Here is a 27,605-nt window from a genome sequence, read left to right as displayed (position 1 = left end):
TTTTATTTAACCTTTATTTAACTATGCAAGTTATTTAAGAACAAATTCGTATTTACAATGACGGCCTACACTGGCCAAACCCGGACGACGCCGGGCCCCTTGTGCTCTTCCCTATGTATGGAGTAAAAAGTACATTATTTTCTTTAGGAATGTAAAGTAAAAGTAAAAATTGTACAAAATATAAATAGTAACGTAAAGTACAGATACTACTTAAGTAGAACTTTAAAGTACTTTACATCACTGCATATGGACCTGTCAAGCTGATAAAAACGATTGTAATTTATCACAGCATACATTAACTTGACTATGACTTGGAATGTTTTTCCTGTAGATAACACTTAAACATTGAGTCACTAGAGTCTGATTACTTGAGCAACCCCTTTCATGACTTTGCCCTTCTCTCCGGGTCATAAAAGGAAGATCATTTTCATATTATTCTAAGATGTTGGGCCCTGACTTTACCAGTAGAGTGCAGCACATTGGCATTTGAGTAATGAGCTCAATGTAACATGCACTAATATGATAGAGTATAATGGAGATATAATACTCTACAAAGCTCATTGAAGATTTGTTTCTGATAGTTGTTAATTAAGTGTGCAAAGAGATGTTGATTCCAGACATTAACCTACCCCATCCCGCATTTAGAAAAAGGTCTATAACTAAATGAGAATTAAATTAATTCATAATTGAAAAAAAACACTTAAATTCTGTGTGACACTTAGCTGAAGCAGTGTGCTGTTGAAAGGCCCTAAGGATTCCTGCAATGAGATGCCCATTTAGGTAAGACCTTCAAGGTACCAGCCATGCTGAGACAGAAACAAACTGACATGGTGTAACACCTGGTGTTATGCTGAATTATGTAACTTTTTTTAATCAGGCCAGTCACACATTTTGAACAATAGCCACGTTGATATGGTGCCAATGGGATGCCTTCCAGTGTAATTAAAATGTAATTGTTTGCCAGTCATCTGAGTTGGATATATAGGCACCAATTCCAGCATTCTTTTTTGTTTTGGAAATAATATTTTAACTTGACTGCACGTCCAACACAGTTCTTACAAATGTATTGTGTAGCTCAATTAATCTGATAAATTAGAAAACAAATTACTGAGCAAGCAGGCTTAACCTGAATCATACTCCTATTCCCTTTTCACAGTGGTTCTTCCACTCCAGTTCTGACATGGATGATTTAGTATTTTAGGAAATCTTACAGCTTCTCTTCTTGACACACTGTATAAAAAAACATGTCCATGTGCTCTGCATAAGAAGATTAATAGATAGGCTATACAGTCTGCATCTGATATGGTCACATTTTTTTTTTACCGTTATAATAGCAGTGTCATCGTGCTCACACCCACGTCCAGTGATTCGTCTATTTGCCCGTCATTCAAAGTTTTGTTGGCATTCACTGGTCAACTTTTTAAAGAAGGAACGTCTCGCTAAATGTTTTGAGTTTGATTCAGATTTGGAGTGGACTTCAGCGCAGTAACTTTATCCGTAGGCTACCATTTGGACTGGAAATGAGGATATATGTAGTCTTACAATTTTAGTTTACAAGTGGACTCACTAATTCATGATGGAACTGGAGGGTGAGAAACCGAAGTATGGTAAGTTGTTAGCTTGTTTAGTTTATATAGGCTACCATAGCTCTTTAACAGCGCTCACTGTCCTGGGATAGCTAGCCGACCAGCCCCATATAGTTTCGTTTTCATGTATGAAGAAGACTGGCGTGTGGAATGCAACATTGTATTGGTGTGTGCTGGTTGCATGTAACAATTTAACTCAGCATTGGGCTATTACATATTTGATTTACCCCATTGACGTAGCCTAACTCAATCAACTTTTCTCTGTCTCATTTTCAGAGAATAGACGAATGGAAATTGACTCACAATTCGAGCCATACTTTTCATACGTAATAGTCTATGCTTGGTCTATGCTTCTGTTTTGGGCTAGTCTACACATTGCATTTGATTAGCCTATGTTGTTGTTGCCTCTCTCACACTCCCACGCCCGGGTCTCATCCCTGTGCCAAACAATGATATTACTGATAAACATTCCATACAATAATTGCACACTTGTATGCAAATACTGTAGTTTATCTCAAATGATCATACAATATGATTCTCAAATAGAATGTGGGTTTCTTTCAATTCTCTTAACATTTTCAGTTAGTCAGTAGTAAACATGTAGTTTACTATTGTTAGGGTTAAGCTGTAGTGTCCCTGCTCAGGCTTTGCGTGTTCAGTTGCTACATTCCTCAGCCTGGTATGGCACACTAGAGAACGACTCACCAGTTTTGTGCTGACAGAAAAATGACCACCATCCGAATATAGATTAGTTAATTAAAAAGTGCCTCATGTTGGGTTTGAATCTGAATTTATAGAAGATACTGTGTGTATAGTTTCAGCTATTGTCAGGAAAACCCTGCTATTCCCTGCAATATAAAGATTAGGTTAACGGATCCAAACAATTGTTGTTCATGTAAGGGAAATGTTTTTTCTTGAAGATATATTCTCATAATACATTAGTTAATTTATGCTGCCTAAAAAGAGCAAGAATCTCTGCTGAAGTAGACAAACCTCTACCAAAATGATAGAGTCTGACTCCACGCTTGTAATTTGGACTTTAAATATACAGTACCAGTCAAAAGTTTGGACACACCTACGCATTCCAGGGTTTTTCTTTATTTTTACTATTTTCTACATTGTATAATAATAGTGAAGAAATAAAAACTATGAAATAACCCATATGGAATCATTTTGTAACCAAAGTAGTGTTAAACAAATCAGAATATAAGATTCTTCAAAATTTGCACACTCTTGGCATTCTCTCAACCAGCTTCATGAGTCACCTGAAATCCATTTCAATTAGATGTGCCTTGTTAAAAGTTAATTTGTGGAATTTCTTTCCTTAATGCGTTTGAGCCAATCAGTTATGATGTGACAAGGTAGGGGTGGTATACAGAAGATTAAAAACCATGTCCATATTATGGCAATAACAACTCAAATAAGCAAAGAGAAATGACAGTCCATCATTACTTCAGTCAATCTGGATGCTTTGCTGGTGACACTGTCTGTGATTTATTTAGAATTCATGGCACACTTAACCAGCATGGCTACCACAGCATTCTGCAGCGATACGCCATCCCATTTGGTTTGCGCTTAGTGGGACTATCATTTGTTTATCAACAGGACAATGACCCGACACACCTCCAGGGTGTCCAAGAAGGAGAGTGATGGAGTGCTGCATCAGATGATTTGGCCTCCACAATCACCCAACCACAACCCAATTGAGATGGTTTGGGATGATTTGGATGGCAGAGTGAAGGAAAAGCAGCCAACAAGTGCTCAGCATATGTGGGAATTCCTTCAAAACTGTTGGAAAAGCATGTGAAGCTGGTTGAGAGAATGCCAAGAGTGTGCAAAGCTGTCATCAAGGCAAAGGGTGGCTACTTTGAAGAATCTAATTATAAAATATATTTTATTTGTTGAACACTTCTTTGGTTACTACATGATTCCATATGTGTTATTTCATAGTTTTGATGTCTTCACTATTATTCTACAATGTAGAAAATAGTAAAAATAAAGAAAAACCCTTAAATGAGTAAGTTTCTCATTTTTACTGTTTGTGTTTTGGTTTTATGTGGGGTTTGCAGGGCCCCGTGAACAACATGGAGGAGGGATAAGGCGAGATTAATGGTTGACTTGTTAGCTGTCTCCCCTCTCCAGCCATATGAAAGCTGTTTTTCTTCTTTCCTCCGCACACAGCCTTTTCCTCCCTCTGCCTGTCTTATGATGACTCATTTATTATTTAAAATCCTCTCTTTCATTATCCAATACTTTTCCCACTCTTCCTACCACAATACATTTTACAACCTCAGTATAGGCTACTATTTAGTATACAGCACTGTTTGCCTCTTCCCTCTATACAGGATTTAGGAATGTGTTATAACCCTCATACAAACAAGTAGTCAGGTCAACAACAGAGCAAGATTTTGATGGGAAGAAAAGACAGTTGAGCATCAAACTGCATTGTGGGAATAGTAAGCTGTGACTTGGCAGGAAATAAAGTTGAAGACATTCTGTGAAAAGTTGTGGGGTTAATGACCTCTAGCATTATATTGTGACATAAATGACTCTCAAATTACTGTCAAATTCAGTGTAATAACTCTTATATGAAAATAATGATGGAGGTGCAGATGTATTGGAATCTGACCAGTAGGAAGCATATTTAGTGATAATCAGGTATTATGTGTTTGTGTGGTTATAAATAGTGTAATGATTGTTAGACAGAGGACTTATAGAGGCCCTTCGTTTTTCTTCTTCGTTGTAAGTTCCTTGTGCGTTTGTTTTGCGGTCGTATGAAGTCTTTCTGCATTTAATGGAAATCTGTCAGGGTTTCACATAAGAAGGCAAAGGACAACAAACGTAACTATGGGGAGTTTGACACAGGCTACCACCTTGCAGAAATGAACAGTCCTCACTTGGTTAAAGATTGTATCTGTTTTTATGAAGAAATTGTTTTCAATATCTCCCCCAGCATTGCTCAACATTCCTTTGACCCTGACTCTCCCATGTGCTAATGTTGTAGATACATTCATACGGTTGTAATTGAGGTTTTCATGGTATAACAGGACTGCCTCAGAAATACAGTGGGGTTTAGGCTGTGATCTAACATAGTCATCCCCATTTCACATCATGGAGTAATTTCAGGCCAACACATATCAGGAAACCTCAATAACAGGGGAACTGACAGGATCAGACAGCCTACAGTCCTGTGCAGTCTTAGTTTATATGTAATTATAAGACATATTTAGGAGAGTGGTTTGAAATTTGATCCAGAGTCTCTCTGATCTTTATTTCAAGCTCTGGCAAGGTCTAGTTACACTTAGAAAAAATGGTTCCAAAAGGGTTCTTTGGCTGTCCCCATAGGAGAACCTTTTCTGTTTTCAGGTAGAACCTTTTTGATTCCAGGTAGAACTCTTTTGGGTTCCATTGTAACGGTTCTCTTGTTGTGGAGTAGAGGCGGACCAAAACGCAGCGTGGTGGTTGTTCATTGTAGTTTAATGAAGACACTATACATGAACAAACTAACGAAACCAAGAAACGTGAGAACTCAAAACAGCCCAATCTGGTGTAAACACAAAGACAGGAACAATCACCCACAAACACACAGTGAAACCCAGGCTACCTAAATATGGTTCCCAATCAGAGACAATGACGAACACCTGCCTCTGATTGAGAACCATATCAGGCCGAACATAGAACTAGACAAACTAGACATGAAACATAGAATGCCCACTCAGATCACACCCTGACCAACCACAACATAGAAATATACAAAGTAAACTATGGTCAGGGTGTGACAGTACCCCCCCCCCAAGGTGCGGACTCCGGCCGCAAAACCTGAACCTATAGGGGAGGGTCTGGGTGGGCATCTGTCCGCGGAGGCGGCTCTGGCGCTGGACGTGGACCCCACTCCATAATAGTCTTTGTCCACCTCCTTAGCGTCCCTAGATAGGTGACCCTCCTAAGAGACAGCTCGGGACAGAGGGACAGCTGCTCGGGACAGAGGGACAGCTGCTCGGGACAGAGGGACAGCTGCTCCGGGCGGAGGGGCTCTAGCGGCCCCTGGCTGACTGGCGGCACTGGCGGCCCCTGGCTGACTGGCGGCCCCTGGCTGACTGGCGGCACTGGCGGCCCCTGGTTGACTGGCGGCGCTGGCGCTGGGCTGACTGGCGGCACTGGCGGCCCCTGGCTGACTGGCGGCACTGGCGGCCCCTGGCTGACTGGCGGCACTGGCGGCCCCTGGCTGACGGGCGGAACTGGCGGCCCCTGGCAGACGGGCGGCATTGGCGGCCCCTGGCAGACGGGCGGCACTGGCGGCGCTGGGCAGACGGGCGGCACTGGCGGCGCTGGGCAGACGGGCGGCGCTGGGCAGACGGGCGGCGCTGGGCAGACGGGCGGCGCTGGCGGCGCTGGGCAGACGGGCGGCGCTGGCGGCGCTGGGCAGACGGGCGGCGCTGGGCAGACGTGCGGCGCTGGCGGCGCCGGGCAGACGGGCGGCGCTGGCGGCGCCGGGCAGACGGGAATCTCCGGCAGAGGCGCCGGGCAGACGGGAGGCTCCGGCAGAGGCGCCGGACAGGCGGGAGGCTCCGGCAGAGGCGCCGGACAGGCGGGAGGCTCCGGCAGAGGCGCCGGACAGGCGGGAGGCTCCGGCAGAGGCGCCGGACAGGCGGGAGGCTCCGGCAGAGGCGCCGGACAGACGGGAGGCTCCGGCAGAGGCGCCGGACAGACGGGAGGCTCCGGCAGCGCTGGAGAGGAGGAAGGCTCTGGACGGATGGGCCGGAGAGACAGCCTGGTACGGGGAGCTGCCACCGGAGGGCTGGGGTGTGGAGGTGGTGACGGATAGACCGGGCCGTGCAGGCGCACTGGAGCTCTTGAGCACCGAGCCTGCCCAACCTTACCCGGTTGAATGGTCCCGGTCGCCCTGCCAGTGCGGCGAGGTGGAATAGCCCGCACTGGGCTATGCAGGCGAACCGGGGACACCGTGCGCAAGGCTGGTGCCATGTAAGCCGGCCCAAGGAGACGCACTGGAGACCAGATGCGTAGAGCCGGCTTCATGGCACTTGGCTCGATGCCCACTCTAGCCCGGCCGATACGCGGAGCTGGAATGTACCGCACCGGGCTGTGCACCCGCACTGGGGACACCGTGCGCTCCACAGCATAACACGGTGCCTGCCCGGTCTCTCCAGCCCCCCGGTAACCACAGGAAGTTGGCTCAGGTCTCCTACCTGGCGTAGCCATACTCCCTGTTAGCCCCCCCCCAATAAATTTTTGGGGCTGACTCCCGGGCTTCCATCCACGACGCCGCGCTGCCTCCTCATACCAGCGCCTCTCCGCTTTCGCCGCCTCCAGTTCTTCTTTGGGACGGCGATATTCTCCTGGCTGAGCCCAGGGTCCTCTTCCGTCTAATTCCTCCTCCCATGTCCATACCTCCTCGCGCTGCTCCTGCTGCTGCTTTTTCCGTTGCCCATTACCACACCGCTTGGTCCTGTTGTGGTGGGTGATTCTGTAACGGTTCTCTTGTTGTGGAGTAGAGGCGGACCAAAACGCAGCGTGGTGGTTGTTCATTGTAGTTTAATGAAGACACTATACATGAACAAACTAACGAAACCAAGAAACGTGAGAACTCAAAACAGCCCAATCTGGTGTAAACACAAAGACAGGAACAATCACCCACAAACACACAGTGAAACCCAGGCTACCTAAATATGGTTCCCAATCAGAGACAATGACGAACACCTGCCTCTGATTGAGAACCATATCAGGCCGAACATAGAACTAGACAAACTAGACATGAAACATAGAATGCCCACTCAGATCACACCCTGACCAACCACAACATAGAAATATACAAAGTAAACTATGGTCAGGGTGTGACATCCATGTAGAACAATCTGTGTAAAGGGTTCTTCATGGAACTCAAATAGGTTCTGGCTGGAACCAAAATGGTTCTACCTAGGACTAAAAAGGATTCTTCAAAGGGTTCCCGTATGGGGACAGACAAATAACCCTTTTAGGTTCTAGATAACACCTTTCTTTCTAAGAGTGTAGCAATAGTGAAGTGTTGTGCTATTCATGAACATTTACATTTGAAGTCCAATCCAGCTGTTTTCTATTACAACAGCTGTCATCGTGTTATCACTTCCCACATTGTCACTTTACTCAACAACTGTATTGAATAAACAGGCATCCCACTGGGCACACTGGTTGAATCAATGTTGTTTCCACAACATTTAAATGAAATTACATTGAATCAACGTGGAATGGATGTTGAATTGATGTCTGTGCCCAGTGGCATTCCTCTAGGGAAGGAGAAAAGTGTTCCCAACTAGCCCCAATTATTATTGTTTAATCTGCTTGTTCACAGTCTGGTCCAAACATACTCATGTGACTTATTAACCCAACAAAAGTTACGTTTTGTTTCCATTCAGACAGCAGACAACCTGAGTGTTTGATGTTATTAGGGATAGTTATTATGGTCATGGGGCCTGAGGAGAAGAGAAGAAGCAGAGGCCAATTCCTGTAATAGTGATGTTGAGTTATAGGACCACCCTCGCTGTTATCATTAGGAACCCCGGTCTATTTGTGTGGTATACCCTTCCTCTTCATGACTGGTAGTCATCGCTGTTGGACTTGGCTGCCCTCCCACAGCCTGTCTGGTCTGTCACATCTTGTCACGACTTCCGCCGAAGTCGGGTCCTCTCCTTGTTCGGGCGGTGCTCGGCGCTCGGCGTCGCTGGTCTTCTAGCCATCATCGATCCACTTTTCATTTTCCATGCGTTTTGTCTTGTTTTTCCTCACACCTGGTTTCAATTCCCTCAATCACTTGTTGTGTATTTAACCCTCTGTTCCCCCCATGTCTTTGTGTGGGATTGTTTATTGTAAGTGCTTGTGCATGTGTTGATTGGTGCGCGCCGGGTTTTTGTACCCAATATTTTGTTATTTTTATGCCGTTGGTTTTGCTATTAAAATGCTCCGGCTATTACCAAGTTCTGCGCTCCTGCGTCTGACTTCTCTGCCACCAGTTACGCACCCCTTACAGAATCCCACACCAACTATATGGAGTCAGTAGGAGCAAGTTCCCCTGGAATAGGGTTGGAGGAGTGCATCCGGGAGCATGCGGTGATGCGCCACCATGGACCACGTTGTCCAAACTATGGACCGCTGGGAGATGCAGGGAGTTCCTCCAGCGCCTTCACCAGCACAACCAGGGTCTCCACTACTCACCCCCCCCGTCACCCGGTCCCAGTGGGATTCGTTTCGCCCTTCCCAGGGAGTATGACGGGACGGCTGCACGCTGCCAGGGTTTTCTGTTACAGCTCGACCTCTACCTGGCAACCGTCCACCGGCTCCTTCAGGTCGTGAGAAGGTGTCTGACCTCGTCTCGTGCCTCTCTGGGAAAGCCTTGGAGTGGGCCAACGCTGTGTGGGGAGAAGGAGATGCGGCGCTGGACCAGTCTTCAACCATCCACCCGAGGGTAGAGCGGCGGGTGAACGTCTCTTCCATCTGAGGCAGGGGACGAGGAGCGCCAAGGAGTTCGCCATGGATTTTCGGACCCTGGCCACAGGCGCAGGATGGAACGATAGGGCCCTGATCGACCACTATCGCTGCAGTTTTGCGCGAGGACATCCGTCGGGAGTTGGCTTGCTTGGACACTACCCTCACTTTCGACCAGCTGGTGGACCTGTCCATTCAGCTGGATAACCTGCTGGCCACCCACGGACGTCCAGATCGGGTTCTATCGGTTCCATCCCCCAGCACTGCTGCTCCGGGACCCATGGAGCTGGGAGGTGCGTAGGGAGACTGGAGGAGGTTCCGACTCGTGCACCATCTGTGGCCGCAGAGGTCACACTGCCGGTCGGTGCCGGGTTGGGTCCTCTGGGGATCGAGGCAGCAGGCAGGGCACTCTGGCGTCATCCCAGGTGAGCTGGCACCATTCTCACCCAGAGCCCTCTGTTGCACACATGTTTTTGTATGTTTCTTTCCCTGAGTTTTCCCCGCATTCCCAGCATAAGGCGCTCGTCGATTCAGGCACGGCTGGGAATTTTATAGACAGATCGTTCGCCCTTAGTTTAGGGATCCCCATTGTTCCCGTGGCTGTGCCCTTCCCCGTTCACGCCTTAGACAGTCGACCATTAGGGTCAGGGTTGATTAGGGAGGCCACCGCTCCTCTGGGTATGGTGACGCAGGGGGGTCACAAGGAGAGAATTAGTCTCTTCCTCATTGACTCTCCTGCGTTTCCCGTGGTGCTAGGCCTACCCTGGTTAGCTTGTTATGACCCCACTGTTTCTTGGCAACGGAGGGCTCTCACGGGGCCTTCCGTCCAGACCAGGTCTCCACTGTGCGCATTCCCCCTGAATATGCCGATTTGGCTCTCGCCTTCTCCAAAAAGAAGGCGACTCAATTACCACCCCATCGACGGGGCGATTGTGCGATAAATCTCCTGGTAGATGCTGCACTTCCCAGGAGTCACGTGTATCCCCTCTTCCAGGCGGAGACGGCGGCTATGGAAACACATGTCTCCGAATCCCTGCGTCAGGGGTCCTCCACTTCACCCGCCTCCTCGAGTTTCTTTTTTGTGAAGAAGAAGGAGGGAGGTCTGTGCCCGTGTATTGACTATCGAGGTCTAAACCAGATCACTGTGAGGTACAGTTACATGCTACCTCTCATAGCCACAGCAATTGAGTCAATGCACGGGGCATGCTTCTTCACCAAACTAGATCTCAGGAGTGCTTACAACCTGATGCGTATCCGGGAGGGAGACGAGTGGAAGACGGCGTTCAGTACGACCTCAGGGAATTATGAGTACCTCGTCATGCCATACGGGTTGATGAATGCTCCATCAGTCTTCCAAGCCTTTGTAGACAAGATTTTCAGGGACCTGCACGGGCAGGGTGTAGTGGTGTATATTGAGGACATTCTGATCTACACCGCTACATGCGCTGACCATGTGTCCCTGGTGCACAGGGTGCTTGGTCGACTGTTGGAGCATGACCTGTACGTCAAGGCTGAGAAATGCCTGTTCTTTCAGCAGTCTGTCTGCTTCCTAGGGTACCGCATTTCCACCTCATGGGTGGAGATGGAGAGTGACCGCATTTCAGCCCTGCGTAATTGGCCGACTCCCACCATGGAAACGGAAGTGCAGCGGTTCCTTGGGTTTGCCAATTACTACCGGAGGTTTATCTGGGGTTTTGGTCAGGTAGCGGCTCCCGTTACCTCACTGCTGAAGGGGGGCCCGGTACGTTTGTAGTTTTCGGCTGAGGCGGACAGGGCTTTTGGTCACCTGAGGGCTCTGCTTACCTCGGCTCCCGTGCTGGCCCATTTGGCGTTCATTGTGAAGGTGGACGAGTGGAGGAGGAGTGGCCCATGGATCCCACTCCCATACTCCAGGCATCCTGCCTGGTGGCGCCGGTAGTGTGGGACCTGGACGTGGACATTGAGCAGGCATTACGAGCAGAGCCCGCTCCCCTCCAGTGTCCCGCTGGACATCTGTACATTCCGTCTGCTGTCCGTGACTGGTTGATCTATTGGGCCCACACGTCACCCTCCTCTGGTCATCCTGGGATCGGTCGGACGGTGCACTGTTTGGTTGGGTCGGACGTCGCCCATGTTCACCTCCAGCAGGCCGTGCTGCACCAGAAAGCCAGCGCAGACCGTCACCGCAGTGAGGCCCCAGTGTTCGCACTGGGGGACTGGGTCTGCCTTTCGACACGGAACCTGCCCCTCTGCCAGCTCTGCCGGAAGCTAGGTCCGTGGTTTGTGGGGCCATTTAAAGTACTGAGGAGAGTGAACGAGGTTTGTTATAGGTTACAGCTTCACTTTTAGAATAAGGCTGTAACGTAACAAAATGTTGAAAAAGTGAAGGGGTCTGAATACTTTCCGAATGCTCTGTACACTAGTTGACTCAGGAGAAGTGCACATTGGATGAGTGCATACTGTTTATGTGCATTGCTGTTCACCAGTCCCAAACAAAATACATTATTTATGTTCTCTCCAGATATGTGCATACACATATTCAGCATGACAGTCACAATATATTCTGTACATAGAGCACTGTAGATATCGGTATGGGTATAAATACAGGCATGGTGGACAGATAAAACATTTATTGGAAGGTTGACCTTATTTATGGTCGTTTTCACTATTGAGAGGCTAGGGAGGAAGGATAATATTGAGGGGAAACTCGACTCAGGAAACAATAGAACATTTCCAAAGCAAGGTCAAGAAAACCAGAAGGTCAAGACAACCAGAAGGTCAAGACAACCAGAAGGTCAAGACAACCAGAAGGTCAAGACAACCAGAAGGTCAAGACAACCAGAAGGTCAAGACAACCAGAAGGTCAAGACAACCAGAAGCAAAACTGCCTTGTGTAGTACACTATACACTGAGCTCTCTGTCCACAAGAGAAACAGTGGTACAGTGGGGCAAACAAGTATTTAGTCAGCCACCAATTGTGCAAGTTCTCCCACTTAAATACTTATTTTCCACCCTAATTTGCAAATAAATTCATAAAAAATCCTACAATGTGATTTTCTGGATTTTTTTTCTAATTTTGTCTGTCATAGTTGAAGTGTACCTATGATGAAAATTACAGGCCTCTCTCATCTTTTTAAGTGGGAGAACTTGCACAATTGGTGGCAGACTAAATACTTTTTTGCCCCACTGTATATCTATTTCTTTGTGCAGATTCTTGGAAAACATCTAGCCACAGTAGTGTACCCTAATAAACAACCGATGTAGCAAATAACATTTGTCCTGATAGTGAATGTATGTCACGCCCTGGCCATAGAGAGGCTTTTATTCTCTATTTTGGTTAGGCCAGGGTGTGACTAGGGTGGGCATTCTAGTTTCTTTATTTCTATGTTGTCTATTTCTTTGTGTTTGGCCAGGTGTGGTTCTCAATCAGAGGCAACTGTCTATCGTTGTCTCTGATTGAGAATCATACTTATGCAGCTTTTTTCCCACCTGTGTTTGTGGGTAGTTATTTTCGGTTTCTGTACCTGACAGAACTGTTCGTTTGTGCTTTGTTATTTTGTTCAAGTGTTTTGAGAACAAAAGGATTACGTACACTCACCCCGCTGCGCTTTGGTCTACTTCATTCGACGGCCGGGACAATGTAGTGAAGCTGAGGATGCATTAATGGATTAAAGCTGGCAGGCCCTGACAGCACACTCCCACTCACCATGCTTCCCCAACAGAATACCACGTTGTTCCTAATGTGCTGTAGCTTTTTTTAATACCTTTTCTCAAGCCATAGAGAAAATGTGACACTGACATGTGGGAATTTATGTCATACCCATATTATGTATTCAGTGGAGATCCAACTCTTGCAGGGTGAAATATGCTCCCTGTGCATAGCCCATCGAGATGTTGAGACTATTTTGTGCTGGTAGTTTGTAACAGTCTGTTACTGTGCATGTAATAATGAGCCAGTAAGGTTTTACAGAAAATGAAGATAGAGGGAGCCTTTGCTTTCTCTCATTAACTTGTAATGAAGGGAAAATTGGCCATTACCAGAATGACAGACTATCCCATTGGCCAAAACAAGTGACTACACTGACTGGAAAGAGTATGGAGAGATTCCAACAGAAGCTTCTCATCAATACCCATTTTCCAAACACAGCTCATCATGAAACATACTCAATTTCCCCATAACCTGTCTTTATCATCAGCAAACACAGCATCCAGTTGGGTTCAGACAAAGGCAATCTAAATTGAATTGTTATAGAGATTGCTTTTCATTGCTCACTGCTAAATGTGTTTTAATAAAAAGTAGTCTAATATCCCGCTAGCGTGCAAACCCAGTGAAAGCAGAGGAAATGGCACAAAAGGATGTGGTTATGGATATGTGAATATCCACCCAATGTAATACAGTCATGTTCCCACAAGAGGGTAGAAAACACCTATGAATATGACATGCAATGGCTCTGAGAGGACACACCTGGATATAACAGAGAGGAATAGGGGAAGCGAATTTGGTATAAAAAAAAATGTAAGGTTAGACTATTTTGATAGTCCATCTGTAGATGCTCTATCCAAATAAAGTGTGGCCAAATGTAATTGCTAATTTTCTACGTGAGGCTTATTTGATCGAATAGAAGTTTCATAATGGTTGGGTTGTTACGAATGCACTGATTTAAGTGGACACACATGGCATTTCGGCAACTTTGGAAGAAAAAAAACAACTTTATATCTGCATTGTAGAGATAGATCATAGAGATAGATCGAGGACTCATCATGGACAGGGCTCGACATTAATACTTGTCCGCTTGCCCGGGACAAGTAAAACAATTGTCGGACAAGAAGAATATAGATTTAAGTTGTCCAGATGGACAAGTAAAAAACAGTCACGCAAAAATCACAATTACAAACATTAGGTTACTCCGATCAGAATTGGATTAGTGTCCTCCGGATGCAATGTGTTGCACACTGTCCTCCCAATCTCAGCAGAGCGCATCTGAGTATAATATTCTAGGCCTGCATTGACAGGCCTTTACATCTTGCAGTCGCGAGATGCGTTTTTGAAATGTACATTTGTTGATATTCATGGCCTGACATGCAGTTGATGCGGGTGCACAGTTGATGAAACCAATGCTGCAAACTCCGGTTGTAAAAACCGTCTCTCACACGCTCAAAATCTATTCACTGGCCATGTAATTCTGACAAAGTTACAAGAATATTCCTAGACTAGGCTAATTGACAAGTAACTCTTATGCTGTCAACACTGAATATTTGAACCTTATAAATAGATAAACATCTTAGTTAGCTACCTCAACCACCTTAACCATTTGATCCCTGGTTCATTGAATAAGGGAATTATTTTATAAAGACCATAAAAAGTATTTGGTTGTAATTGTGATGTTGCAGGGTGGCCAATCATGCTCCAGGAGATTCCAGGAGTGCTATTGGGTGTGCAGGCTTTTGCTCCAGCCTTGCTTGAACATAGCACATTGCAAAAAATCAGCTGCTCAACAGGACCTTGATAAGCTGACTCTGGTGCGTATTTTACTTTGTGGGGGTTAAGGGCCTTGCTCAAGGCCACAACGGCAGGAGATACTGTATAATACATGGGAACAGACCAGCAGCCTCCCATTGTCAATACCAGTGATAATAATTCATGTTATTTTGTGAAGTAGTTACTTGCATAATACAAAATCATTTGCCATATTTTTTGGCTTTTTTGGAGGGGCGGTACAAGTGACTTGAGCTTTCGGACAATTAAAAAAATCTGTCCTACTTGGCTAAAAAAGTGAATGTCAAGCCCTGATTGATTTAGCCATTGAGGACTTCCACCATTTTTAAAGTAGTAAACTGGGTGGGGATTCCTATGAGTTGGAAGCAATCAGCCAATGAAGAAGAAGAAAATGTACTACCTTAAAATTGAGATGCCATGCTGTCACGGACAATATAATGGCACAGATACAAAGATGAGTCCTCTATCTATCTCTATGGCCCGTTGTTCACAAATTTATCTCCCTCTCATTGGCTATAATGGTCCCTCCTGCTTGCCTTCCATGTTGGAGGATATATATTTCCATTGTCAGAGCAGTCACATGTCTATCTTGTCAATATAATAGACAATCTTTGGCTATAATGAACTTCCTAATGAGCAGCTTTGAATTGAATGCAATTTGTGAATAATCCATTGGGCAGAGGTGCGCTCAGTTTGCTTGAACGTTTGCTACGTTGCAGAAACGGTTTGTACTGACGCTTGTACGTTTTTGAACGGACTTTGAGGTACATTTGCTCCGGTTTGGTGGGTGTGGCGAGTCGTGCCTTGATGCAATGAGTAACGTATTTAAAGGTCAGAGGCCATGATACAGCTTTCCCCAAACGACAATCCAACCCCCCTTTTCACCTGGCCGTTCAGTACATCGCTGTTAACGTTCAGTTGAATGTTGCAGAACATAAAAACATACTAAACGCAGCCCTGGTGTGACAATAATTATTCAAACGTAGAAGACGTGACGGTTAGAAATAAGTAAATAAGGCTGCGTTTCCACAGGCAGCCCAATTCTGATATTTTTTCCACAACTTGGTCTTTTGACCAACCACATCAGATCTTTCACATCAGGGCCCGTTTTCCCAATAGCATCTTAAGGCTGAGTTTATTGTTAGAACCAACAATGGGCCCAGATCTTTTTGAGAGCTGATCTGATTTGTCAAAAGGCCAATTAGTGGAGAAATATCAGAATTGCCATTTAAGATAGCTCTAGAAGTTAAATAAGGTATCAAAATATAGCTTTGTGTTCATTTGACAGTCTAAATAGCTTCAGGGCTGGAGATCTTGATTAAAGCGTTCATCTATCCAGTATTATAACCAACCCACCGGAGTCTCATCAGTCTCCTGTGCAACAGATTTTTGTTTTTCCCCCAAACACCTGCGTTTAATCACTCCTGTATAGTTTGCTTGGGATCCACAAAGATATCCAGCAGCTTTTTCACAGAGGGGGAGGGGAGAGTCAGTGTAGTGGAAAAACAAGGAATTGTCTCCACCCATTTTGCCTCGTTTGTGCTCCCACCCTTCCCTGTAGGTGAGCTACCTGACCAAACTCTGGGGAGAGAGAGAGAGTGTGAAAGAGGTAGAGAAAGCCAGGAACAAAAGGCAGAGAGTGTGAGAAACACAGACAAAAAGAGCTCTGTGTGGAGGAAAAAGGGGAAGAGAAAGGTACAGGTGGACTAGAGATTTGAGCTAGGCAGCTGTTGGGGGGAGGGACAGTGGGTGGACTCTGAGGAACAGGGGTGTGCTCAGAGCTGTTGCAGACAGGTTGGACAAGTTTCTTCCCACAATACCTGTCTCTCTCACGTTCTTAAACACACCAGTTGGCAGGAAAAGGAAGTGAAGCAAAAAAGGGCTGAAGAAAAAGAGGGAGAGTGTTCTGGTCCTTCATAAGTTGACAACCAGAAAGGAATTTAAAGATGCCTGAGGAGCAACCCTATTACGGAAAGCATGGTAACTTCTAATTGCGTCAACTTGGTTTTAGTTTCTTCTAATTGCTCCAATGTGGTTTTACCTTTTTTTAATCTTGTGGAAAGCTGTTTGTGTCTTTATGATGGTTGGTTTGGTTGTAGCTTAAGTTCTTGACGTGGGATAGAGCTTTTCTCACTGCTTGAATGTTTTAATCAATCTATCAGTTGGAGCATGTTAAAGGGTGGTGTAATTTGTCTCTAGAGAAGAGCGGCACTGGGTGAAACTACACCTCTAGTATTGGCATTATGAAAACATGTCTGAGAATGGGTGTGGGTTAAACCTGCTGATTTATACATGTGTGTGGATAAATGCAAGTGCGTGTGTATCAATGTTTTCTCTCTTTTATCAAATGCTGCTGCATTGTGTGTGTATATAAGGATTGAAAAATTGGCAGGAAACATTTTGTTTTCAGCCCTGAAATATAAATGCGTCAGCCATTGTTGTTTTGGGCAAAATGTTTCCGCACTTTGCACTCCAGTCTACACTCCCTTTGCAAGCTGTTTCCACCATGTCTTTGAAGGGCATCTCAGGCTGATTATGCCCATGTAACACTTTAACATCCAGACTCTGTGTCTCTGTGCTTGTGGAAGGATGTTCTCTGAGGGCAGGCCCACTATAATGCATGCTGCAACAGCACCCTGACCACTGCTCTGCATTATTAATGGCCGCCATGCTGAACGTCATACTCTATAGTATCTAGTCTAGACCCAGTGGTTCATCCACCTTAAGACTGTGATTATTGATGTTCTGGGAAGTTTAGATTCAGTATGGCTCAACTTGAGCACTTTTGACTGATTTTGTTATAATCGTACCCTTTCTCATCTAGTCCTAAATGTCGTTGACTTTAATGCCTCCTTTTGGTCGTCTGAGGATTTAGAACTGGCAATGAGTGAATGTAGTTTTGCTCATGACATATCCATTCCCTCCTTGTACAGTAACTGTAGGTAATTTTGATTGATGTGGGTTGATGGCAGATGCGGAGTGTGTCGTCTCTGTGCTCCTCCTCACCCTGTGGGAACTCCAGGGTTCAGATCCAGGTTACACATTGTATTGGGTGTGCATGTGTGAAAGGGAGAGAATATTGTGCACTGGTTTATAGCCAAGTTTAATTTGGGGGATGTTATCAAGTTGAGAAAATCACGAAACATTAACAAGAACAGAAACTTTTTTTTAACCTTTTCGTGGCATGAATCAACATTTTTCAGCATCGGCTGAAGGAGACATCACATGCATTCATTCCCCACATACGCTGCTGCTACTGTCTTATGTATCCTGTTGCTTGGTCACTTTACCCCTACCTATATGTAGATCACAGGAGGCTGCTGAGGGGAGGACGTTTCATAATAATGACTGAATGGAGCAAATGAATGGCATCAAACGCATGGAAACCATGTTTGATGTATTTGATACCATTCCGCTCCAGCCCATCCTCCCCAATTAAGGTGTCACCAACCACCTGTGATGTAGATGGCTACCTCAATTACCTCGTACCCCTGCACATCAACTGTGGTACTCCCTGTATATAACCATGTTACTTTTTACTCGTTATTGTTATTCAGTATTCACTGTGTATTATTCGTTCCCCCATTTTTATATTTTATCTTAACTCTGCATTGTTGGGAAAAGACCCCAAGTAAGCACAAAAAAAGTGATTTGATGAATAGGTTGTGCTCACACAGTAGAGTGGCTGACCTCTGGTGACTGTGTTGTGGTACTGCAGGTTCTCAAGTTAAGGTTGCTTAGTCACTGTAGAGGAATTTGTTGGGTTGCCAGGTGTGTCTACCCTGAGGGAAAAGTAATCTGACCAACAGTAAAGGGAGCAGAATGTCAACGCGTGGGCAATCCACTTTGTTTACCCCATGAAATGTATAACTAGGAGGCAGACGCCCCCACATGGAACAGTGTCAAAGTGCTTCTTGGTTATGAAATGTCTTCTGACAGCCCTGCAGTGTGTACACTTTCATTTAACTTCTACGCTGCAAGCCATTTACCATCTGAAATGGTATTCCTACTGTATTTTTCAATACTTGCATTCTTTCCATCTAGGTGAACCAAGAAAGTATGACCCCACCTTCAAAGGCCCCATCTATAACAGGTGAGAGGATTGCCAGTTCATCCACACTGTAGTCAGGACGGCACATAATTTGCATCTAAAAACTATTGGTCCCATAACGTTTCCATGTCTCCCCCTCTCTTTACTCTAGGGGCTGCACTGACATTGTATGCTGCATCCTCTTCATTATTTGCATACTGGGCTATGTTGCAGTGGGAATTCTGGGTAAGTAAATGTGTCCTATAGGCACGAACAAGCTCAACCTACCCCATATTAAGGACTTGGGTATACCCAGAGTCATGCCCTTGGGTATGTCTCTGAGTGCTGCTCACCTAAAGCATGTCTGTGTGTTAAAGATGCCTGGTATTTGATTGTTTCTTTGTTGTTGATGGTTCCCTTCTCCCCTAGCCTGGTCCCAGGGAGACCCCAGGAAGGTGATCTATCCCACAGACAGCAGAGGACAGTTCTGTGGGCAGGCAGGCACACCTCTGGAGTAAGTTCTGCCCTCACCATTCATACACAGTGGAATACATAACTGACAATCACTAACACTCACATGTGTTGATTGTCTCCATCATTCCCCCTCCCTGGGCATTCACTCTCTTTAAACCTGCTCTTGTTCTCTGAACAACTGGTTGTGTGTGTTTATTGTAGGACGAAGCCCCTGCTGTTCTACTTCAACATCATGAAGTGTGCCAGTCCCATGGTGCTGCTGGAGTTTCAGTGCCCAACCACACAGGTGACCTGAACCTTTGTTTTCAGTTGATACGTTCTTGAACACCATGTTATTTATGCATGCCTATGCACTTGTATTATCTTGTCTCATGGTAACATTTCTTTTGCCATCAGATGTGTGTGGAGAAATGCCCTGATAAGTTCCTGACGCTCCTGAAGGCCTACACCAATAAAGAGGACTTTAAGTATTATAAGAACTTCTGCAAGGAGGGTCTAGAGGGGCTGGTGAGTAGCATGTGAAGAGGAATCTGAGATAGGTGGCGTAGTAGTTTTCCAAAATCAACAATGTCAAGATTCCTTGGTATAGAATGTGACAGTGTTTTGTTCTACAACAATAGTGTGCCCAGTGGCAGTTTAGTGTGAACCATTCAAACTTTGAATATACATTGCCGCACCAATGGTTAAGATACTAAGTGCTGGTTGTTCATGTGTGTTTTAGACTGTAACACAGATCCTGAGTACTGGCCTGTGTCCTGCCATGCTGACTCCAAGTAAACCCTGTAAGTACGGCTCTAGTCTCTTTTGCTCCCCTATCCTGTCTACCTGCCCTTCTTCCATTCCTCTGAGTCTAACTCCCCAACACTCCATCTGGCCAGCCCATCCTCCAAAATTCCGGAATTTGAAAAAAGTGAAAGACATTATTTTAGCTGCTCTCCCTTATTGTCGTGTCTTCTCCTTCACCCCCCTTCCTCTTCCTCCAGTCACCCGCAGGTGCTTCCCTGCCCTGGACCAGAAGAAGGGAGGGGAGATCACAGTGGGAAATAACTCTAAGTTTGATGACGGGGAGGGGAACATTAGAGATGCCAAAGATCTGGTGGCGGGGGTCAAGTGAGTCCACAGAAACAGAATTTGCATGATGTTTTCCTGTGATGGGTGCTAGGGCTACATCTACAATCAGCATTGGTCACTGTATTTTCTCCTATAGGAATGCCACAGTGGTCATTGAGGCTCGACAAGTGGTCATGAAGATCTTTGAGGATTACACCCAGTCCTGGTACTGGATCCTAATGTAAGTCAGCATCTTCCCTTTGACACTATTGTGCAGTAATGCATTCACACTGAATTCCAAAGCACTTGATCAGCAAAGAGTCAGTTACGTAGCCACTCAAGTTTGTCTTTGTGTCGGGGTTCAGAGGGTTGGTGATTGCCATGCTCATCAGTCTCCTTTTCATCGTCCTCCTGCGCTTCCTGGCCGGGATCATGGTGTGGGTCATGATCGTCATGGTGATTCTGGTCATTGGATACGGTAAAAACCAGTTCAACAGAAGTCCCATTTTGAGTTGTTTCTTAATGTTCATATCTCTATATAAACTCTCTATAATCAACAAAGTAATATCCTGTGTCCCTTTCCCTAATCTCTATCTAAATGCTGTACGTCCCTCTTGTGGCCATGCTCTGTATTGTGGCCATGCTCTGTATTGCACCACAGGCATCTTCCACTGCTCTATGGAGTATGTTAGCCTGAAGTCAGAGGCAGGCTCTAATGTCACTCTAAAGGACCTGGGCTTCCAGACAGACTTCTCTGTGTACCTGCATATCAGACAGACCTGGCTGGCCTTCAGTAAGTCTCCCCACTAACCTCCTCTCAACCTTACAGCTAGTGTGGCTCAGGAGGTATACACCTGGGCCAATACATTAGAGTTCTACTGTATATCACGAAGCAGGATCAATGTTAGCCAGGTAACTTTTAGAAACCCTTAGATATATATTGCAGTGTTATCGCAAGCATAAACTGATACTAAGGACAACTAGGATTCCTGTATAAATGGTTGTGACTGAATTCTCCATTTTGTTTTTATGCCTTTTCTCTCTCTCCCATTCTCTTAGTTATTATTCTGGCCATTGTTGAGGTCGTCATCATTTTGCTGCTCATCTTCCTCAGGAATAGAATCCTCATCGCTATCGCTCTCATCAAAGAAGCCAGCAGGTCAGGAAACGGGAGTGCTCTCTGCACTTACAGCCATTTATAATGAGATTGGATGGGAAAAGGATTATTGAATGCTAGATCAATTGTCTTTAAAGGGTGATTGTAATACATAGATGGCGGATAAGACCTTTCTAGTGATAAACTGTGATGTTTTGTTTACAGGGCCATTGGGTATGTGATGTCAGCCCTGTTTTACCCCTTGTTCACCTTTGCCCTGCTATCCATTGTCATCGCCTATTGGGCTGTCACCGCTGTGTATCCTTCATGTTTGGAGAAAAATGACTCATAGGCTTGAGTAACTCAACATGCTCTTCTGAATGATTGATGTGTATTTGCTGGGATGTGTAGTTCTCTGGGTCATGTTCTAGACCTTGACAGCCTCTGGCCAGGTTCCTGTCCACCTCCAATCAGCCCATCTATAAGGTGTTCAATGAGACGGCCTGTGATCACTCCAGGAAAATCTGCGAGCCAGCTGTGAGTCCTGCTTTTCCGTTAGCCCATGCAGTATATCACCATCGAACAGCCTAATCTTAATTGGGGATACATTGAACCATCGGCTCACATCCCATGATAAAAGTGTATACAATGGGTAAAATGTCCACTGTTGATTCTTCTCTACCGGTCTCCTCCAGAACTTCAGCACATCCAGTATGAAGGCGGAGTGCCCAGACTCCAAGTGTCTGTTTGCCTTCTACGGTGGAGAGACGGTCTACCACAAGTACCTGATCGGCCTGCAGTTCTACAACGTCTTCCTGTTCTTCTGGTGTGCCAACTTTGTGACAGCGCTGGGTCAGATGACCCTGGCTGGGGCCTTTGCCTCCTACTACTGGGCCTTCGTCAAGCCTGACGACATGCCTGCCTTCCCCATCTTCTCATCCCTTGGCAGATCACTCAGGTGTGTGTGACTGTTTACGTTCCTGTTCCTAACCAAGTTGGGTGTTCAGATATGTACATGATGCTTTGTTGCATATGTGGGTATCTTGACAACTTTCAAGGTTGGTTAGTGACATCTCATCACTCCCCTGCTCAGGTATCACACAGGTTCCCTGGCGTTTGGCTCTCTCATCCTCTCCATCATCCAGATCATCAGGGTTCTGCTGGAGTACATCGACCACAAGCTCCAAGGTGAGCCATAGATCCTGTATTAGCAGTACTACGTACGGTATGTTGCTATTAACACAGCTGTCATTGTTTGCCCTCATCATACTTCACACTAGTTGTGTATGAATGTTTTTTTGTTTTTTTTGGACTTGTGTTGGCTCTGATTGGTTCTGCCCTACTGTGTGTTATTCTCCCCTAAAGGAACCCAAAACAAGTGCACGAAGTTCCTTCTGTGCTGTCTCAAGTGCTGCTTCTGGTGCCTGGAGAAATTCATCAAGTTCATCAATAGAAATGCCTATATTATGGTGCGTGTACCACCTGTTTGTATGCACCTGCTGTGCCCAATGTCACCCAGTTAAATGCATGTCAGATTGGATATAATTAATTGCAGAGGAGCTTTGTCACCTGGATCATCTAACTGTTAACTGTGGGAAAATGTTTGGTTTATGCTTGATTATGAATTTGAGTCTGCTGCCTCCAGGTGGCGATATATGGCAAGAACTTCTGCACGTCTGCCAAAGATGCCTTCTTCCTTCTCATGAGGAACATGATCAGGTGAGTGAGTGTGCTGTTTCTTAATGTTTGTTGACTTAATGAACTTTACAAAATGGACTATGATCCATCACAACGTATCACTGTTTGACCTTGCAGGGTAGCCGTCCTGGACAAGGTGACAGACTTTCTGTTGTTCCTGGGCAAACTCCTCATCGTGGGGCTTGTGGGTAAGTGAGGCTGTTTCTATAGGAAACATGATGAACAATAACACGCTCTCAGTACGGCCAGTCTTCTAATGATTGTATTTCGTTTTATTACGTTTCACTGTTGACAACCAGTTGTGCTATTGGATGACAACTCTTCAGTCCTGTTTCCCAGGAATCTTTGCGTTCTTTTTCTTCTCTGGGAGGGTGAAGGCCTTTGAGAACACAGCGCCCAACCTCCACTACTACTGGGTTCCCATCCTGGTGAGTAGCATAGCCATGCTCCGGGTCTGGTGGGTTATGTACAAAGACATGTAGTTTAACCTATGATTTAAATGTAGCTGAGTGTAACCTACAGTGTTATGTATTGTAATGGTTGGAGTGTGTTTCTCTCCTCAGACGGTGGTGGTTGGTTCCTACCTTATTGCCCACGGCTTCTTCAGCGTGTACGCCATGTGTGTGGACACACTCTTCCTCTGCTTCTGTGAGTAACAGTAGAACCATCCCCCTCTCTCTTGTTTTACGCATTGTCTTTCCCCCACAAACACAAGGTACCAGTGGTGAGAAGGTAAAGGATTATGGTGTACACAGTATACTCAGGAAATGGCTGCCTCGTGTTGGCAACTCTTACATCTCAAAGCTTTACTAAATGGCAAGTTTTGAAGTCAAGATGTCCCAATGTGTCTAGAGTTCATGTTGTCCTGAAACGGTGACTTCCTCTCTTTCTTCATGACCTCTTTCACTGCTAATGGTGTTGGGCTGCCACTAATGATAAATTGCATGATGATATTCTGGTGTTCTTCATAATGCTTTATTGCTAAGTTATTGATCCTAACCCAGCTATCTAGGACTAGTGTTAACTTGCTGGTTGCAGACAATGGGGAAGTTTGGGTGTTGATCTATTCATTTAAAATGCGAATGGGTGCTTTTGCGGGGAATTTTGACTGACTTTCTCTTTCTCTCCCTTCTCAATTCATATTGTTTTCCATCTCCCTTACTAATGCCACCCTTCACCTTCATCATCCTGTTTTCCAATCAACCATCCTTTGACCCCATATAAAACACACACACGCACACACACACACACAGGTGAAGACCTGGAGAGAAATGATGGCTCTCTGGCAAGACCGTATTACATGTCAGCTTCGCTCCATGACATTCTGTCGGAGAACAAGGCTGTGGAGGAGACCGAGGAGCCAACCCAGTCCTCGCCACATCAGCTAGACTACCAAGACGTCCAGCTGAAACAATAGCAGCCTCCGATGCAGCAGAAAGACCAGGACGTTTAGGTCATAGCAAAGACACTGTGGACGAGATCTCCACCTGCAGATCTGTCTTGTAGAAATGGGCATGCTACTCATGATTGGTAGATCGACATCAAGGCCTGAATTTGAACAAGTCAACTGCTTCACCAGTGTCCTTCTCCCTATAGAAATGTGTGTGTGTGTGTGTACAATTGAAGTCGGAAGTTTACATACACCTTAGCCAAATATATTTAAACTCAGTTTTTCACAATTCCTGACATTTAATCCTAGTAAATATTTGATGTCTTAGGTCAGTTAGGATCACCACTTTATTTTAAGAATGTGAAATGTCAGAATAATAGTGGAGAAGGATTTCAGCTTGTATTTCTTTCATCACATTCCCAGTGGGTTAAAGTTCACATACACTCAATTAGATTTTTGGTAGGATTGCCTTTTAAATTGTTTAACTTGGGTCAAACGTTTTGGGTAGCCTTCCACAAGCTTCCCACAATAAGTTTGGTGAATTTTGGCACATTCCTCCTGACAGAGCTCGTGTAACTGAGTCAGGTTTGTAGGCCTCCTTGCTCGCACACGCTTTTTCCGTTCTGCCCACAAATTTTCTATAGGATTGAGGTCAGGGCTTTGTGATGGCCACTCCTATACCTTGACTTTGTGGATTGGACTTTGTGGAAATTTGTGGATTGGTTGAAAAACAAGTTTTAATAACTCCAACCTAAGTATGTAAACTTCTGACTTCAACTGTATGTATGCATGTGCTCTTAATGGTTGGAGTTGGCAAAGGATAGTCGTTTCAAACCATAAACAATGCTAGGGATTCCACTGATGTTTTAGTGAACATGTTGCAGTTCTGACATTGTTGCTAGAAGGGAAACACTGTCGGCCATAGGAAACAATGTGCCTAATTGACTATCCGTTTTGGTCTGATGTATTGAGCCTCTTACATATCACATTGTTTACAGTTAATGCATTCAAAAGATCTCTGCAATGCTTCCATCGTTAGCAGTAATACTATCAGTGCATTATTAAAATGTTGATATTTTCAATGATCTATAAAAGCCATATGTAGTTTTGTATATACTGAAATGTATTTCTTAGTTCCGCTTGTGAGGGAAGCGGCTCCATTTTGTTCTGTAAAGCAATTGCAATCAGATCCCTTATTGCCTTGAAATGTTTGCCTGTCAGCAAGGTCTGTTTGATGCACTGCCCTGGAGACTCCTAGGATCTTTGAGCATTAACTGAATGCAGTATCTCCTTTTCTCTCTCGTGCTATTGTGCATGTTGGTAGTATGTCTGCTAGTGATTAAAGCTGCCAGTCTTTCTGTTATTTGTCTTTCCTCCTCATTCTCTTTCTGCATTGTGTTGATGGGGAACAAGCTAAGGTAACTAACTTCATTTTGGGTTTGACAAGGCAAACTTTTTACCAATTCTATCAAAAGCAGGCCAATTATGTTTTGTAGGACGACATGTGAAATGACTTAAAGCATTTGTTTAACTTGGTGTAATCTTTGAAGCTTTGCTAATGAATCACAAGTTGGTTCTGATCTGGCCCCTGCTTGGAAATGTAACAATGTTCAAGATTTTCCTTTTGAAATAATGTTCATATTTTTGTCTCATGATGTTTTCCCTGATTCTTCAGTGGAGGACCTGGAGAGGAACGATGGCAGTGCGGAGAGACCCTACCTGATGTCTGACCGCCTCCTCAAAGTCCTGAATAAGAAGAACAAGCCTGAACCAGCAGAGTAGCGCTCTCTCATGTGGTGTGGAGGAGGGCAAAAGCTCTGGTGTGTACAGGTGTGTAATTGTATATAGTGGAGTATGCCTTAAAGACCAGGTTGGCCTAGGACCTCATGCTGTCACTCATCCTGTACCAATCTGTTGCCAGAAGTCCAAACAATCGCTGCCGTCCTCTGTGGTCGAGTGAGGCGTATAAATCCTAAATGGAATTTTAATGCTGCATGCTTACAAGGATGTTATTTTTTTTCATTGTTATTTGGTTTGGATGAAATCATAGTTTGTTTATTTTTTAAGTATATTTTCAAAAACCAGCAACCAAATGTGGTTCTTATTGAATATAGCTGTATGTTACTGTAATCAGACCAGCTGTAAGCCAGTATGTTATGAACATGCTTTGTTATGAATATTACTTGGAGTGTGTTACATGAAGGTGTGCACGGAACTGATCTATTTAGTGAAGTATTTTATACATTTGTATGTAACCTATGCAATTATTTTAATACATGCAGTACTTCAAGTTTAAAATGTATAACTACTTTTTAATTGTTGCAATATTTTCTCTGCTTTGTCCTTACCAAAGCCATTAATACAGTACTGTAGCCCCTTTTTTAACCCGCTGTTCAACATCAATGCTGCTCTCTGTTATAATTGCCAGGGAATGAGCGGTAAAGGTATTAAGATGGTGTGAAGCTGAAAGCAGGGAAAAATATGGGTCGTGTATGTGGATCTGTTTAAGTGCCTGTGGATTTCTGAAAATAAAAATAGTTTTGTACATTTAGTCCTGTGTGTGACTGCCTGCCAGGGCAGATGTGATTATTTAGCTACCGTCAGTTAAACTGTTTTAATGGTCAGCTGTGGATCCTCACGGCTCTCTGAATGACAAGTAAAGCATCTATAAACAGAATGAACTGTTCTACAATCATCAATTATACAGTTGATGTTGGAAGTTTACATGCACCATAGCCAAATACATTTAAGCTCAGTTTTTCACAATTCCTGACATTTATTCCTAATAAAATTTCCCTGTCTTAGGTCAGTAAGGATCACTTTATTTTAAGAATGTGAAATGTCAGTGATTTATTTCAGCTTTTATTTCATCACAATCCCAGCGGGTCAAAGGTTTACATACACTCAATTAGTATTTGGTAGCATTAACTATAAATTGTTTTAACTTGGGTTGAACGTTTTGGATAGCCTTCCACAAGTTGGATGAATTTTGGCCCATTCCTCTTGACAGAGCTGGTGTAACTGAGTCGGGTTTGTAGGCCTCCTTGCTCTCACGCTTTTTCCATTCTGCCCACAAATTTTCTATAGGATTGAGGTCAGGGCTTTGTGATGGCCACTCCAATACATTGACTTTGTCCTTAAGCCATTTTGCTACAACTTTGGAAGTATGCTTGGGGTCATTGTCCATTTGGGAGACCCATTTGCGACCAAGCTATAACTATAGACCCATTTGCGACCACCATCTTGAGATGTTGCTTCAATATATCTCCATAATTTTCCTCATGATGTCATCTATTTTGTGAAGTGCACCAGTCCCTCCTGCAGCAAAG

General features: G+C 44.8%; 1 protein-coding gene across 4 annotated transcripts; it reads left to right on the top strand.

Annotated features, from left to right (window-relative positions):
- The first annotated feature begins 1,254 nt into the window (after positions 1–1,254).
- On the top strand, positions 1,255–26,827 carry LOC110486497 (choline transporter-like protein 2). Of its 4 annotated transcripts, none has more exons than XM_090196691.1 (22): positions 1,255–1,607; positions 18,583–18,631; positions 18,741–18,814; positions 18,998–19,082; positions 19,244–19,328; positions 19,439–19,549; positions 19,764–19,824; positions 20,026–20,152; positions 20,250–20,333; positions 20,458–20,570; positions 20,754–20,885; positions 21,152–21,251; positions 21,414–21,506; positions 21,641–21,725; positions 21,884–22,146; positions 22,282–22,376; positions 22,554–22,657; positions 22,834–22,907; positions 23,004–23,074; positions 23,226–23,314; positions 23,450–23,534; positions 25,952–26,827. In XM_090196691.1, the coding sequence occupies exons 1-22, from the start codon at positions 1,574–1,576 to the stop codon at positions 26,056–26,058; spliced, it is 2,121 nt and encodes a 706-aa protein (XP_090052817.1). In that variant the 5' UTR covers positions 1,255–1,573; the 3' UTR covers positions 26,059–26,827. The 4 variants fall into 4 exon arrangements, with proteins under 4 accessions (XP_090052817.1, XP_021413801.3, XP_021413804.3 ...); XM_021558126.3 differs by having other exon boundaries at positions 24,140–26,827; XM_021558129.3 differs by lacking the exon at positions 1,255–1,607 and adding an exon at positions 16,075–16,518.
- The last annotated feature ends 778 nt before the right edge of the window (positions 26,828–27,605 follow it).

Source organism: Oncorhynchus mykiss, chromosome 13, assembly GCF_057628025.1.
Source record: "Oncorhynchus mykiss isolate SJ-2025 chromosome 13, ASM5762802v1, whole genome shotgun sequence".
NCBI classification, from domain to species: Eukaryota; Metazoa; Chordata; class Actinopteri; order Salmoniformes; family Salmonidae; genus Oncorhynchus; species Oncorhynchus mykiss.
The sequence above is the reverse complement of the archived record's forward strand: the minus strand, read 5'-3'. Positions and strand labels throughout refer to the sequence as shown.